At 37.2% G+C, this 16,113-nt stretch overlaps 1 protein-coding gene across 1 annotated transcript in view; it reads left to right on the top strand.

The window, feature by feature from the left end:
• The first annotated feature begins 254 nt into the window (after positions 1-254).
• Positions 255-16,113, top strand: part of ptprr (protein tyrosine phosphatase receptor type R) — an 85,676-nt gene continuing 69,817 nt past the window's right edge. The window contains exons 1-2 of the mRNA NM_001103009.1: positions 255-344; positions 11,583-11,884. Coding sequence (NP_001096479.1) covers positions 284-344; positions 11,583-11,884 — 363 coding nt within the window. The 5' untranslated portion in view covers positions 255-283. The remainder of the gene's footprint in view (positions 345-11,582; positions 11,885-16,113) is intronic.

Raw genomic sequence — 16,113 nt, 5'->3', positions numbered from 1 at the left:
CCCTAAGAGCCCCTAGCAGGGATGCAGTGCCTGCCCTTTGTTTGGTGAGCAGAATTCAGCCCCATTACCCAGCAGCCCCATTACCCAGCATCCCCAGCAGCTGCAGATGAGTGGCCGGCTGGGAACACGTGGTATCGCTAGGCAATGAGGGACAGCCTGGAGTCACATTGTAGAGCGCAGCTCTGAGGGAAGGGACGGATCCGAGCAGCATTAGCAGCAACTGAGCAACTGTCTCCCTCCCTCCCACACTCTATGAGAGATGTTGCTTTAGAGACAGAGCAGAATGGATACAATGTGCGGCTATTTACCCTTCTTGTGCTGCTTGCTTTTCATTCGCGCTACAGGTAAGATCTCTAGAATATTCTCTAGCATATTCACACCTGTGTATCAGCTCCCTTCCTGCTAATAAACCCAATCTGTGTTATGCTGTCAGAATTCCTATAAATGTGTGCGAATCCATTGCTGACTGCTGATTAATGGAGCTGGAATCTAGTGTGGCATTATCCCCGCTAATGCACTCAGTGCCAATGCATTGTAGCTATATGTCACTGCTGCTTCTGCTGCTGCACGGTGTTGGTGCGACTGCAGCACTTTTAACGCCGCCAGCATGGGAAGAGCCTCCAGTTCAGCACCATGGAGAGCAAGCAGCGCCGCGGACATTGGAAGAGGATTCCATATACAGGCTCTCCTGGGCGCCTAATTGGCTCCTCTGTGGCCCTCCAGCTGCACCCTCCGTGCCTTGTAGTTATACTGCACCCTTAGGTCAAAAGGTTGGACCTTGGCTGTTTATAACTGCGTTTGGGTTGGTGCATCAGGTCTCCCAACTGACAATGATCATATCACAGGGCAGCGTCCAGTTATCATTGATTAGCTCCCTGCCTGCATGTTAGCCAGTCCTGTGCCCGCATGAGATAACACAGAGGAAAACAAACCCAGCATCCCTTCTCACAGGCATTATTACCGCACAGGCAGTATTCAACTCATTTATCTTTGCACAGAATTTAGCTGGGATGTGGTTTGGCTCTTAGATAGGGTTTAGTTTTCATCTAGTATTAATATTGTGTAGTACAGCTATGGAATCTATTATCTGTAATTCTTGGAACCTGGGGTTTTCCAACTAAGGGCTTTTTTTTTTTTTAATTAATTTAAGTGCAAGGTACTTAGCAGTCAAAACCAGCTTTCCTGGATAATGGTTTTCTATGTGATAGATTTCATGTGTATGTGAAAAGATAAAGCTACACGACAAGATATGACATGACAAGAAATGAATTTTAGCACAGGCAATGCCTTAGCTTTATTAAAATCAAATGTGTCAAGTGTGGAGATACATGTATGTGAGTTAATGCTAACTATCTAATACTGTGTGTTTCATGTACCCATACACACTTTTTCAGGCGAAATATATATGCTAGGAAGACTGACCCATAATATGTTACATATACTGCTGCAATTGGCACATCTGGGAATGTCACAGTTTATATAGCACCTGTGTGGAACTTCATATAATACAACTGTACTACAAAGAATATGCAATAAATATTCACCTCCTCTCAGTGGATTTCTATGAACTGGGACCTTACTTACTTACTTACTTTCTATATATGTACAACTATATTCAAAAAATGCAGCTCATTCCATGGTTCAGTCAAAAGTAATTGGGTGCATATAGGTGAGTAGCTTGTATTATATACTATACACATTACCCCAGCACTTCATTATATAGCTTTAAGAGAAAATTAAAACCTAAACTTGCACACACTGAAGGAAAAATGTCTGCATTTGGTAAATATGTGATACATTTAGTTAAATAGTTTGTACAAAGTATGCATAAGCTGACGCACCCCCATCAAGGCAGTGTCCTTGCATCAGTCCTAACCTTTATCGCTCACAAACTATAGCTTTTATACCTGCTAACATTGTATCTTATTGCATTTTATTAACTGCAACATTGTCCTAAAAGCAGTAGGTGCAGTACCACAACAGAATAGGTTATGGTGCCTGATTTATTCATCTCTTCCCATAAAACTACTCATATGTATTGAGGATATTACACAGTGCTTGGCCTTTGAATTTCTACCTACAGTTTTAGTTTATTACCCAAATAGGTATATACAGTGCAGGGTTCAAAGGATCTCTTACCTTGCCATCATCACAAGGTTTGTTCATTTCTCTGTCTCTGCCATATCATGGGAAATAATACACTGAATAGCAGGAATGGATGTGGAATTCCCAGCACACCCCAACAGACAAAGTTTGCCAGGGAACTGTAGTTTATAAATGTTAGGAAGGATGATGTAAAAACAATAATAAGCTAACCTTTTAATACAGGGCATTAAAAAGTAGTTGGAATTTTTTAGAGGACAAACAGAATTAAAGTGTGAAACTTTCCCTGCCTACATCCTGGACATCTGACCAAAATGTGTAGACATAACCTAAAATATCACTTCCTTCTTTGTGCAATTCAGTTTTAGGTCCAGTTTCCAGAGTCTTGTTCCACTTAAAGGATCCACAGAAGTCCACATCCATTTGGGTGGTTTTCTATGTTCCAATCATACTGTCCATCCACCTTAAGTTATGTATTGCATCCTGGCTTTTACTTTCAAGCAACATACCAATTTACAGTCAGGATTTCAAAACTAAAAATTCTATGGGTGAATGGAATAGAACCTTGATCCCCAACCCGTTGCTCACCAACCCCTTGGCTGGTGTTCCCAGTGGCCTCAAAACAGGCACGTATTTTTAAATTTCTGGCTTTGGTTGCATAAAAAGCAGGTGTACTGCCAAGCAGAGCCTCCTGTAGGCTGCCAGTCCAATCTGGGCTACCAAATTACCAATAACAGCCCTTATTTGGTACCCCAGGTACATTTTTCATGTTTGTGTTTCTCCCCAGCTCTTTTAACATTTAAATGTGGCTCATGGGTAAAAAAGGTTGGGGACCCCTGGATTAGAATATGTGGAAGCCACAGCTTCCACTCCAAGGCTCAGATGAATGTATTAGTGCTATATGTGTGAATGGCAAAATCACATGGTATCAAATGGCCTGTGCACAGCCATCTTATGAGTCATATAAAGTAGATGCTTGCCTTTCAGATCCACTTTCTATCCAGGATGTTTTGCTCTTTTTTTTTTTTTTGTAACTTATATTTTTAGTAATTTTTGACAATGTTGATTGTACAGTAACAATAACAAAAAGTAAACATATATATGTTAACAGTGCAGTGTGGTAGAGTTATGAAAGATATAGGTACATTTTCACATTGGTGAGTTCTATGGTATCATAATTCAGAAAAAGTAAAGAGAAAGTTGGTAATAAAACACATATTGAATGGCTGTGCTGCAAAAGTATATTAGGGTTTCAGCTTTTGTTGGCATATAGTTCCCAGGGTGTCCAAATTTTGAGAGAGTGGGGTGTAGGATGTTTTGCTCTTTTATCTGAATCTAGCAAGACTATTCGTTCTTCCCTCCTTCTCAACAAAATCTCTGTAGTGTCTCTTCACATGTGTAAATGTTACCAACACCCACCCAGGTACAGCCTAAGATTCAAAACAGGCCCAAGCATTTCAGGTACAGAGTGGTCTAAACAACCCCCTCTCAGCAAAATAAAAGGTGGCTTTCTATGGCATCTTACAGCAGCCCCTCTGGCATTTGCCAGAATGCTTAAGTTGCCACTCAGGGCCTGAATACCAAATAGGACAGATCAGGTTTGCCAAATGTGGATCTTCTTTTAACAAATAAGATTTCCATAGAACTGCAAAAGCCTTTGGTGGTGATGATGATGTGATTTTCAGTACATACAGGGTTGAATGGCAGTACTTTGGTAATCAGTTTGTTACCAGCAGCAAGTATGAATTTTGCCTGCAATGTGAGAACATAAGAAGTAAAACTGTAAGAAGTAAGACAGAAGCGTTATGTATATTCATCACTGTATATGTAAAATGAAACCTTACATTAACATTCACTTTAGAGAAGGTACATTTTCCAGTGTGGGTCACCTCTCCCCACTGCTCCGTATGGGACTTTAAATGTTTGCACATGCGCACTTGGCTTGCAGCCGGGAAGGGGGGCGCCGGCAAGCAGTGGGGCAAGGGAGCATGGATCAAGGTTTTGCAGCATTGTGCCCTAAGCAGGTGCCTCTTTTGCCTACCCCTAGTTCAGGCCCGGTTTATGACCCATAAACCAATAAAACAGTATATTTATCAGGCAAGAGACATTACTGATCAATGTTAGGATTTAACTAGCAATTAGAACAACAAGTTGTTGCCATTTAACATAACAGATACTATATCATCCCTTTGTCCTTATCCCCATTCTGGGATCTATGGGGGAAGCGACAGACAAGGTATGGGCAGGAAAAATTCACAGCAGGGGCTGCTATTACATTCAGCAGGCAGAATGGTCCCAGTGACTTTAGAGGCTATGCCAAGATTACATAGCCAGTAAAGAATAATTTAACCCTTTATACACTGTAAAACATTGCACTGTGTGGTCTGGGCAGCTGTTGAGAAGCTAAGCTTAGGGGTCATTGCAAATCATCAAGCAGGAAATGAAGTTCACCTGTCAAAGAAGTTGATGCTACAGGGCTGATCATTAAATTCTTATGCTAATTGCACTGGTTTTTGAGTTGCCATGTAATAAGAATCTGAATTTATTACTAATCACCCTTGTATCGTGACTTTTATACTGTATATTCACTCAGAGGCTATTGGCCGCCCTTAGCCACCTGAGGCAAACTTTGATGCTTCCTTCCTTCAACTCCCCTTGCCTAATGCTTGGCGCTGTTGTGTGAGTCAAGGGGGGCTGCATTACTAGTGTACAGAGCACAGGTACGCTCTCTGCACTAGAACAGCCTACATTTAAATATTGGAATTTCAGCTCATAAAGTCACCAGGAGCAGTTGCTGCTGCCTGAGGCAAGTTTCTCAACTGGCCCTTATGGCAGCAGCACCCCTGTATACATTGGTTATTTTGGGTCAGACCCTAAGCCCAGGTAACTGATAGCAGATTATATGCAGTATAGGCTCAGATCTTCCCTGCTAATGTGCTGTGGGGGGCATTGACTGGTCCAATATCCAAAAACACAGTGTTCATAATGTTTAGCCTAATTTCTTATATCCTTTAATTTGTTCTATAAAACAATTCCTATAAAACATATTTGTAGCCAGCTAAAAGTCGCACAGTGCTAAGGACAGGGTAACACACACCTTTTATTAAGGTATATTAAAATATTTATAAATATGAAATACATATTTGACAAAATCTAGTTTGTCAGTCTGTTATCCAGTGTATTATTTCATGTCTCCCCATAAACAGGTCAACGTGCCTCTTATATACCTGCTTGTAGGTAACACACTAGATATTATTGTGTTATATCTTATATCTATTCCTTTTTTTTTATTAAAATGAGCAAGCATTTTAATAAAGTAGAAAATTCAGACATTTCACATCCAATATACAGAACAATATTATTGGGTCACATGCACGTTATTAATGGTCACAGCAGTTTGTGACATTTTGCACACTCACTGTACTTTTGAGTGAGGGTTATGGGTTGAATCTCACTAGGTCCCTTAAACCTTCACCTTGTGTCATTTATAACTCACAAATGAGTGTAGGTTCCTTTATGCCCATTGTGCACATGTCCATTTATGCCCAGGGATTATACATTTCATGACCCTGTTACCTAACCCATTAGGATTGGGTTTCCAATAAACTTTCAGGTGTCTCACTAATTATCAGACATGAAACTCGTTTCTATTTTTACGTGAGCACAATTTTTTTGTAATGCGCCACAGATTTTTCCACTGTGATTTTTAGCTGAAGGTTCATGAAACAATTTGCCAATGGTGAAAAGTGCAAATTCGCTGAGAATCCATGTCTGGCTGGGAAAATTTGCCCATCGTTAGTCAGTTTTAAGGCTGCCCATATACAGATATAGTTGTACAAAACTACATTTCGTATGTTTTTTGGACCATGTGTGGGGTTTGAATTATCATGCTGATATGATCGGTTGTTTAGTTGATCAGACAGGCTAGAACATTTTGCCCAGGTAATGATAAAATCTATGCATTTTTGTGTATCTGTCAGTATCCTTGGGTGACCTACAATGCATTTCTGGGACGTCACTTTTGTATGATTGATGTCTGCCAATTATTTCACGTCCAGAACATCCCCCGATTTGTTATTTTAAGTACTTTATTCTACAGTTTCAATCTGAATATTAGCTTTAGATTGTTGCATTTAAACATACAATTGATATCTGAGCATTTGCTGGAAAAATAATAAAATCTAAACATGTATGGCCACCTTAAGTTGAGTTAAGTTAATTTGTGTGTTTTTGGTTTACCATAGAAAAACTAAAATGATTGGGTTTTTTATAGTCATTGAATCCTGTAATAAACCTACAGATTATGCATGCTTGAATACCTTTCAGGTGAACATTTCTCAAAATCATTGGGTATATATACTTCTCACACAGGGGTTACTAGAGAAGGTCTACGGGGGCATTTACCATTGTATTTTTTTCACGATTCTGATTTTTTTTTTGCAGAAATAATCTGATCTTTTTGCTGTTTATTATGTGTCAAAACTGCAACAAATCTGTAAAAAGTTAAAATATGCCATCTAAAAGCTTTCAAGGTCATATAGAAGTCCTATTTTAATTGGCTAATCTTTCTTTGCTTCGCAGTTTTAGAGGTTTTGAGGGTATTTTTGCGTGACAAAACAAAAAATTTGATTTTTTTTCATTTTTGCTTGCTTTTTTTTTGCTGTGCATCCTTTCCAGTAAACATGATATCAAAATGAATAAGCATTACAGAAGTTCTTGACCAATGTTCGCAAGACATTTCGCTTGTGTATTAGCTGGCCAAATTTTTTATTTGCATTCTGAGCAGGCACCAGAGTATGCAAATCATGAATTACCATCATTAATATCAACATGACTATGAAGATTTTCATTCATCCAGGTCATGGTATATCTAGTAAAAATAAATCTAAAGCAACTGGACTTGTTAAGTAATCATTGAAATCATTTTCAATGATTACTTAACAAGTCCAGTTGCTTTAGATTTATTTATACTAAATATTAATATCAACATTTATTCTTTTTTCATTAATAGTCTATTTTTCTCTTTGAGTTTAGAAAATCTGTTTTTTTTTTTTACTGGGAATTGTGGTAATGTGTGTGTGTGCTTAAATGGATTTATGTCCTCATGTAGTACATGTCTGCATTTGGTAAGACATTAGCTTAGAGGAAAAAATAGATGCGAGAGCCTGAAGGGGCATTTAGAATTAGAAGTCATGCTGCACAGCATGTGAGTGTAAGGTTCAATGGGGTCCTTTTGTGTTTTTAGACCTTGTTTGATTCATTGTCAGAATGTCACATCTGTCACATATATACAAGCCTGGAAGGACAAATGTGCATCTGCAGAAACATCTCAGATACAGTTGTACAGTACAGCAGATTCATGGACAAAGTAATTTCTTGGTAGTAAAATATTTCATACAACCATGGAACCAAATATATAATGGCTATAGTTTAGAAGCTGAAAGTCCTTTTTTATCCTAAAAGGCTTTTTCAAGATATTCAAGCCATTGTCCATTTCTGTGAAATGTGCTTTGAGACTTTGGGGATAATCTACCTAAGATTCTGTTTACTTTTGCATGTGATCGATATGCTATGTGGGTTCAACTCTAAACATGTAAAGCCATTTATTTTGAGAGCATATCAAAGTTTATCCCCACCATCACACTGTTCTAATGTTATGTCACATACCGCTAAGCAGTTGTCATCAACATGCTGTGTAACAGCAACAGTTTATTCTTTCTATAGTGCTTACGATGTTCATAGCATTTACAGAGTTTGATTATTCACCTTATACCCTGCCTCAGTGAAGCTTCAGACCCTAGCATGATCACACACATACATGAATACATCTTATTGTCAGTTTTATAAGAAGCCAAAAACATACCAATACCCTCAGAAACTGGGAAGTAATTAGAAGGGCAGAGAAAATGAGCAAGGAATAAAAGAGTCTGCATCAGGTTATCTACAGTAGATTATTTCCAAAATCTACACATGGAAAGAAATCAGAGTATCCCTTTATTTAGGCACTCTTTTATAGCTTTATTCTTAAACTCGGCCAGTACAATCTGTACTCCAAATATTGTATAATGAGAATTCCACTATTCATAAATTCCATTTCTTCTAGTCCCGATATGTTAGAACATATAAATAGGTCACTCTGGGTGAAACTATTTGTAACCTACCCAGCATACTTAGAAGTTCCTTCCACTTTCACCACATGCAGCAAATGAGGTGCTGTACAGGTATAGGATACATTATCCAGAAACCCATTAACCAGAAAGTTCCTAATTAAAGAAAGGCCATCTCCCATAGACTCTCAATTTTAAACAAATTATTCTAATTTTTAGAAATAATTTCCTTTTTCTCTGTAACAATAAAACAGTACCTTGTACTTGATCCAAACTAAGATATAATTAATCCAATCATATTGGGTTTATTTAATGTTTAAATGATTTTTTAGTAAACTTAAAGCATGGAGATCCAAACTACGGAAAGATCCTTTATCCGAGAATTCTGGATAACAGATCCTATACCTGTACTATGTTGTTTATGGTCACCATAGACAAGATGGTTTGGGTAGTGAAGCAGCAACAATTCCTGATCCATTTTAAAGCACAGATACAGTTTGTAGCCACTGTAGAATGCAGCCAAAACCCTTTTAGTATCAACTTGTCCAAATTCAACCTTTCTCATGGCTTACTTTATAGCCAAGCTACATCTTGGTCTGAAAGTTCGTTTGTGCACCTGTGGAAAGAAAATTACATTGTGAAATTCACCAAGGTCAATCTGGAAAAAATCCCCTAACGCCTTCCCACCTGAAACCATGATTTAATTTGATCATGTAGGAATTTACTGGGTGGGCTTTGTGGCATTGCCATCCTAAAGCATATGTCTATGATCAATATGTTTTGATGATAAAGAAAAGAAAAAAGCAATGATATTACATTGTCTAGCAACAAAAGGCTGGAAAAGAATATAATGATTGCAGAATCCAGGCAAGGAAATGTATTGTTCCATGAAAAAAGGACTGTAGGCTGCTGTTGGCTCTACATCACCAGAGGATTTAATATAGAGCTTTTGAAAACTTATATTTATTCTCCTTTATGTGAGTCTAATACGAGCTGACAGAAGGCTGATACATTTTGCTTTATATTGCAGTTCCATCCAGCAAAGCAGAGATAACTATTTTTTTAAATCACTTTTGATTTAATAGAAAGTGAGCTTGTGGTCTCCTGCAGATCTTTGCATTGCCAGCTCACACTGCTGATATAAGCAAAGATCAATGGCAAATGCCAGGAGAAATGGATCCTAATGTATGGATCATTAGCTACCACCCAGCCTTTATTCTGTTAAGTTTGGTGTGGGCTTTATACAAATACTTACAATATGTTTGGAGAGTAATAGCCTCTAAACATTGGTTGACTAAGGAGCCCTACCTTTCCCTCTAGTTTTTTCTGATTTGAATGAGTTAAATAAATTGATGCTTAAGTCTTTATGAATGTATTAGCTGAGCACTCTGGGTGATGCGTAATGATCATCAAGGCTATCGATCATCATCACTTAATGTACCTACAGTTAGTTACTTGTACATTAGTGTACATAGAGCCAGTCTATCCCTTACCGATCAACAGATACTAAAACGGGCTGCTATTTTCTTATACAGCATACAATGTTTCTCAAGGGTAAGTGAAGACAGGGACAAGTGAATAACACCTAGTTATTCGGTTTATGTTAATATAACTGGTAAAGCTACTGTATATTCCTAGGACAACTGTATAATGTTCTTATTTCAGTTTACCTAAAATGGCTCATCTGCTCTAAAATCAGGTTACAATGAACAACACAAATATTCCAGATGCCGTACCTAACCCAACTTGTGCATAATTTTCATTAACCATCTAGGTACAGTCATCTATGCTGTAAAGGTCTCCCAAAAATAAAGGACAAAGTTAAGTCAAATATTTATAGAAAAACAATATTTTTGAAACCTACAGCAGTTATTAATATTTGAGAAGGTCCCTGCTAGTTAATGCAAAATAACATTGCTATATAGAAGGAAGCAATTAACAATGAATATATCATATTGCTTTTTTATCAAGTTATTGCAGCAGGAACTCTGCTTATGAAAACTCTGAAATTACAACATGAATAATTGATAACATTATTGTAGATTTATCAAATAAAAGGAATGACTCACTTTTTATTCAATGACAGTTTAAAGATCCAGGCAGCATGGAGTCACACCCACAGAGATTTCTCTAATTGGCACAATATATCAGTTACAGTTTTCCACCGAAAATAAGAGGATATAAAAAAAAGCATTTGAAGTCAAGATATATTTTATGAATCTACTTGTTTAGCCTCACAAGTGGTATTGTATTATGGGTAATTTGCAAAATAACTTCAGATATGCTATTGTGTGGACCCTATGAAGCTAAATCTAAAGTGTATTGTTGTTACTGGAGACACAGCATGGTTTAGGGACTGGAAAACTATACACGCAGTGCAATTCTTTGAAGAAATGAATTAACAGGTTATGGGAAAGAGATTACAACAAAAAGAAAGCAAGCTAGTACAAGTATGGGACATAATATCCAGAATGCTTAAGACCTGGGGTTTTCCTGATGCTAATTTGGATCACCATTTTATAAATCAACATAAAATATGTAAAGATTAAATAGACCCAATAGATGACATTATTTACACTGAGAGATATACTGGGATAATAGAAGCATAAAATAATAGAATCAGGAATGGCAAACAGAAACAGAATTACCAATTAATATGGAGAATCACCCAAAGCATAAGAGACACTCAGTCTCTCACACACAGAATAAAGCACACAGAGCCATATCTCCCTCCATCAGATGAATATACATGGTTCACAAAATTAGGCAGTTGTACTTTTGCAATATAAAAGATGAGTCTCTTTATTTAATATTTTGCTTTATATTTTTTGGCCATGATTTTACCAGTTTATATAAGTAAAATAATCAATCCATAAAGTGATCTGCATCTACATCAAGGAGATGTATGTTTTTCATAGTGGAGAAAATAAATATGGCAGGGTAAATATAGGAATTTTAACACTGTACTCAAAGAACTGTAGGGGGAAGTCCCAATTGGCAGGCCAAAATACTGGGAAAATTCTGAGAATTCTGTATCCAAGCACTTTCATGTGTTTGGATGCTTGTTTATTATTTGTGCTGTGTAAATGAGCAGTTGCTCTATTTCTCTCTATCCGTTCGATTCCTATGTATACTTCCCTAGGACTAGGTGCAAAATACAGTACCAGTAATTAATGTGTTGTGGAGCATATATTGTAACTTAGAGAGAATTGCAGACAAATACTGGGGATAAACTCATCTTTATAGCAATGGCTGGAAAACTGAAGGGTAGCTTCCTGTAGACCTAAAAATCAATAGATTACTTTAAAGTAAAAGTTAGTTTTGTCCAACCTAGAGCAAGATTTGTTAACATATTTTTCCATCTCTTAACAGAGTGCTTTTCTGGCGACAATGATCATTTATTGGCAGTTCACCAGCGGAAGAGTGGAAGGCCCAGGTTTATTTACCACCACGTACAAAGCATTGAGAAGAGCTTAGACCTGGAAAGGCAGAAGTTATCTGACCAAAATTTCCACATGCCCTCCCACCTGCATGTTGGCAAATTTCATCCTGCAGGGTTCGATAAATCGTCTTTTCCACGCTCTCATAACCGCGCACAAAACCTCTTAGCTCCAAGTGACACAGAGGTTGATGTAGAAAACCTTCCTATTCCACAGGCCAATGTGATTCTGGTGGTAAGTGTGTTATTTTGTAACCCAAAGGTCAGTAGTTCCCAGGTGTATACTGCATATTTTCAGGATACCACAATAAAAATAGCTGATAATGCACCTCCTTATGCTGCTGTAAGGGTATGCTTCTAACAACTGCACATAACAGTTTATACAGTATATCCATGTCTACGATGCATTACATTATTATTACAGGTATGGGATATTTTCTGGATCTATTATCCAGAATGATGGTGGTGTCTGGATAAGCCTTTTCTTTCATTTTTCTTTTCTTTTTTTTTTGGATCACCATACCTTACATCCACTTAAATACAGTTTAATTTCAAATAAACCCAGTAGGATTCCTTTGGCACCAATATGGTTTCATGCAGTTTAGTTAGGATCAAGTAAAAGGTACTGTTTTATTATAACAGAGAGAAAGGAATCTTTTTTTAAAAAAATTCAGCATTATTTGCTTAAAGAGAACTCTATGGTAGATGGGTAGATGGCCTTCCTATAGTTCAGAGCTTTCTGGATATTAGGTTTCCAGATAATGTATCCCATACCTGTAACAACATAGGTTTAATTTCTTGCTGTTCATAGCATTAACAGACTTTAGGGTTTATTGTGATTGTTCTTTATATCTATGTTTTAACTTTTACTATGTCATTACCAAGATTCTTCCTAGTGACTAGATTTTATCTAATTACGTTAAAGGAAAAGTATAACAAAAAATGAAACAGTTTTAAAGTAATTTGGATATAATATAGTATTGTCCTGCACTGGTAAAACTGATGTGTTTGCTCCAGAAAGACCACTAGTTTATATAATGAGCTGCAATGTAGCCAGGGGGCAGTCATTCAACCTGAAAAAGAAAAGAAAAGGCACAAGTACATATCAGATAGGATATACACTCAAAGGGACATGCCCTTTGAGTGACTTTTGGTTCATACACAATGAAGTGATTCTATTCTGCACACCAACATGCCTCCTATATAGTAGCTGTGTCCTTGTTTTTTGTATATATATATATACAAGTACAAACCAAAGTGTTTAATACCCTGTGATGCTATATAAAAAATATTATACATTCAGAAAACATTTTGACTTAACAAACAATGATGACATAATTAGCAGCTTATACCTACATTGTGCTGCAGAGCATGACACAAATCCCTTTCCCTCAAAAATTGCCAAACAGTAAGTATGTAAGCTGTGATTTATGACTTTGCACCTCATTTTCATTTTGTTCAATAATAAAAATAATTTCTTACATTTTGGTATTTAGAAGGACAACAAAATAGTAGTAGATAAGCGCCTATTATTATTCTCCTAATTGCCTTTCTCCTGCTCTGTTGAGATGTTTACACGTTTCCCCAGAACCAGTGGTCATCTGGTATGAAAATGAAAATCCCCTCATGCTACTTCAGGTTGCAATTCAGAGAGCTCTGGACAGTACTTTGTTGTATAGCATGCTAACTTGTCGGGGTCTTACTTAAGGAGCATTGAAACTTTGTGCCTAACAGGAGCCAAAGGAAGCTGAGGATAGTGTTGGATGGAAATTACAATAACTTAAAAAACCATGTAAGAAGTCCAGACGTTATGGATACACATTTCTGTAATCAGTTCTCTTCTTTGTTCCTATTATAGGTTGTTAGTTTTTTAGGTCAATAGCACATAGGTTGATATTTAATCAAATTACAATATTAAATCAAAATTAATCAGATTAAATAATAGTTTTCATTGAAGCAGTAATTACTTATTCCAGATGAAAGGTTTTGCATGGGAATATTTAAAATTATATTTCTCCTGAGAGCTCCTGAAACACATGACATTTTGTGAGATGAAATAGCTTTTCCTGTTACAAAATCCTCTTTCTAGTACCAGGGAATAAAATCCCAAATATGGTACTAGATATTAGATTTTGATAAAGAAATTATAAAGACATTACACAATAGAATTATACATATGTGAGATTCTAAAACTAATCACTAGTGATTGGGTATATACAAAGTGAAAAGTCTCAACCTATCAGCAGATAGCATTAACTGGTCACCTGTTTAAAATAAAATATCTGATTGGTTTCTATAGGTTACTACTTCTGGGTAAACTTTGTGACTTTTACTTCTTGTAGGTAAGAATATCTGACCCAAGGTTTTCCTCACAGGAGCCAGAAAAAGCTGAGATGTGAGCTGAATTCTCAGATTCCAATCCTCAGCCCTAAGATTTGCTGGTAAAAAAAACCCTGCCCCTTACCCTAGTCATGGTAAATTCATGCATGGTATTTAGCAAAATATATGAATTGAATATTCTCTATGACATATATTTTAGCTGTGATTACTCACAGCTTTAATACATGGGGAAAAGGGAGATTTGTCTAGAGCTAACCATTTAACTAAGCACCTTCAAGGCCACTCATTCTTTCACTAAGAAAAACTCTGCAATATATAGAGGCAGGTGCAATCCATCCTTGTAGTAGCACAGGCACTACATTCATCCAACATTCAGAATAAGCTGAATGAATATATTTTAAGTATAAGCATTCACAAGGGAAAGCGCTCACTAGACACTACATGGATGGAATATCCCCATTAAAAATATTCCCATTTTAACTATATAAAGTGATAGTTTTTACTGATAGTCAGCCAAAGCATGGTGGCAATCTGTTCCCCTCCCCTTGTGATACTTTCACACCATTGCCATTGTCTGGCAGAGTTAGTGGCAGATACAGACAGATTTGGGGGCCACGACAGCCCTACCCAACTGACACCTGGCAGAAAATTGAGAATCCCGGTGTGTCGATTGGGCAGGTTTTATTTTTTAGGTGGATTTAGGACCACATCAGCTCATTGATGTGGTCCTCCCTCTGACTACTCCTATCTCCATTGTTGTACGATCGAATTAGCCCGATATCGGGGAAAGATCTGTTCAATTGGCGATCTTGCCATACAAGTGAATCTTATAATTTATGGCCAACTTTACAAAGGACTGAAGAAGTGAGACATAAAACTGTTACTATTACTGTTTATAGCATTTGCACAACAAATCTGCCACAAACACTTTCTGCAATTGTACCCCCAAAATTTTTAAACCATATGTAGGTCCCTCAGATGCCCAAGGTGTTATGTTAGGGAATGGTACCCTAAAGAGGTCCAGTCATTCATTTATAATCACAAAGCACAGAAATGGGTGCAAAATCACCCCCATATAGAAGTCATACAAAATGTGCTTGTACCTAATTGCAAGCATCTACTGTAATGCCAGTTGCCCAGGCAAAAGGTGCAGTGTGTACAGTCAGTATGGTGCCCTCTACGTGGCACCTGCCTTGACAAGGAAGCAGTGGCATAACTATGTAACTGGGCCCCATAGCTAATTAATTTAGGGACCCAAAACATTGGTAAGTTGAACTATTCTACCAAGATATATCGAAATTGCTCTTTAATTGGGGCCTTACTGGGCCCTGTACACTCATGGTCCCCCTGCAAACCTGCCAGGAAGTAAGTAGAGGTATTCTATACCACTTAAATCTCATGCAACTGGATATTGTCTAAAGATGACTCCTAAATGGGAGATACTACATGTAGGAGAAAGGAATGGCATGGGCTCCTTCAACATTATTTTTATAGAAAACAATACATTCTTTGCTTGTGTCATATACAGTGTTTCTTGGGTAAAATGAAAGTAATTTTGTATTTTCCTGTCTAATTTGGTGCACAATTATTATAAAATTTCTGTCTTGGAAAGAAAACCTGTTTGAAATAAACAGTGTTTTTAATTAATTTTCCATGTACAGTAAGATTTACTTCACATCAATTGTTACTAAGATGCCACTGCAGTCTGTACATATTTTTGTTGTCCACCAGAGAGCGCTATCATTCAACAACTCAAAAGTGCAAACGTAAATGTTTGCTTGCCTTGCACTAAGCAATTTGAAGATATTTATTTAGTGTATCTAGAATGATGAAAGCAAATATCTGACTTATTACTAAAGGTTAGAGTACTGGGGTCTATTTTACCCATTTTACAGTTTGCTGTCCTTTTTACTATTTTTCTTGCTTGTTTACCACAGTACATGCAGCAGGCAAATCACAGTTACAGCTATATCATACATTTATAAGGCATCAACTTATTCCATTTAACATAGAGACAAATGGAGACAGCAGGCAATGTGGGCCCTGTCTGCAGGTGCTTTGGAGTGGGGATAAATAAGGCACAATCTATACAAATAACTGTATGGAGGGATGTTTGATGGATAC

The sequence above is a fragment of the Xenopus tropicalis genome, chromosome 3 (assembly GCF_000004195.4).
Source record: "Xenopus tropicalis strain Nigerian chromosome 3, UCB_Xtro_10.0, whole genome shotgun sequence".
NCBI classification, from domain to species: Eukaryota; Metazoa; Chordata; class Amphibia; order Anura; family Pipidae; genus Xenopus; species Xenopus tropicalis.
Note: the sequence above shows the minus strand (reverse complement) of the source record. Positions and strands in the feature narration are given on the sequence as shown.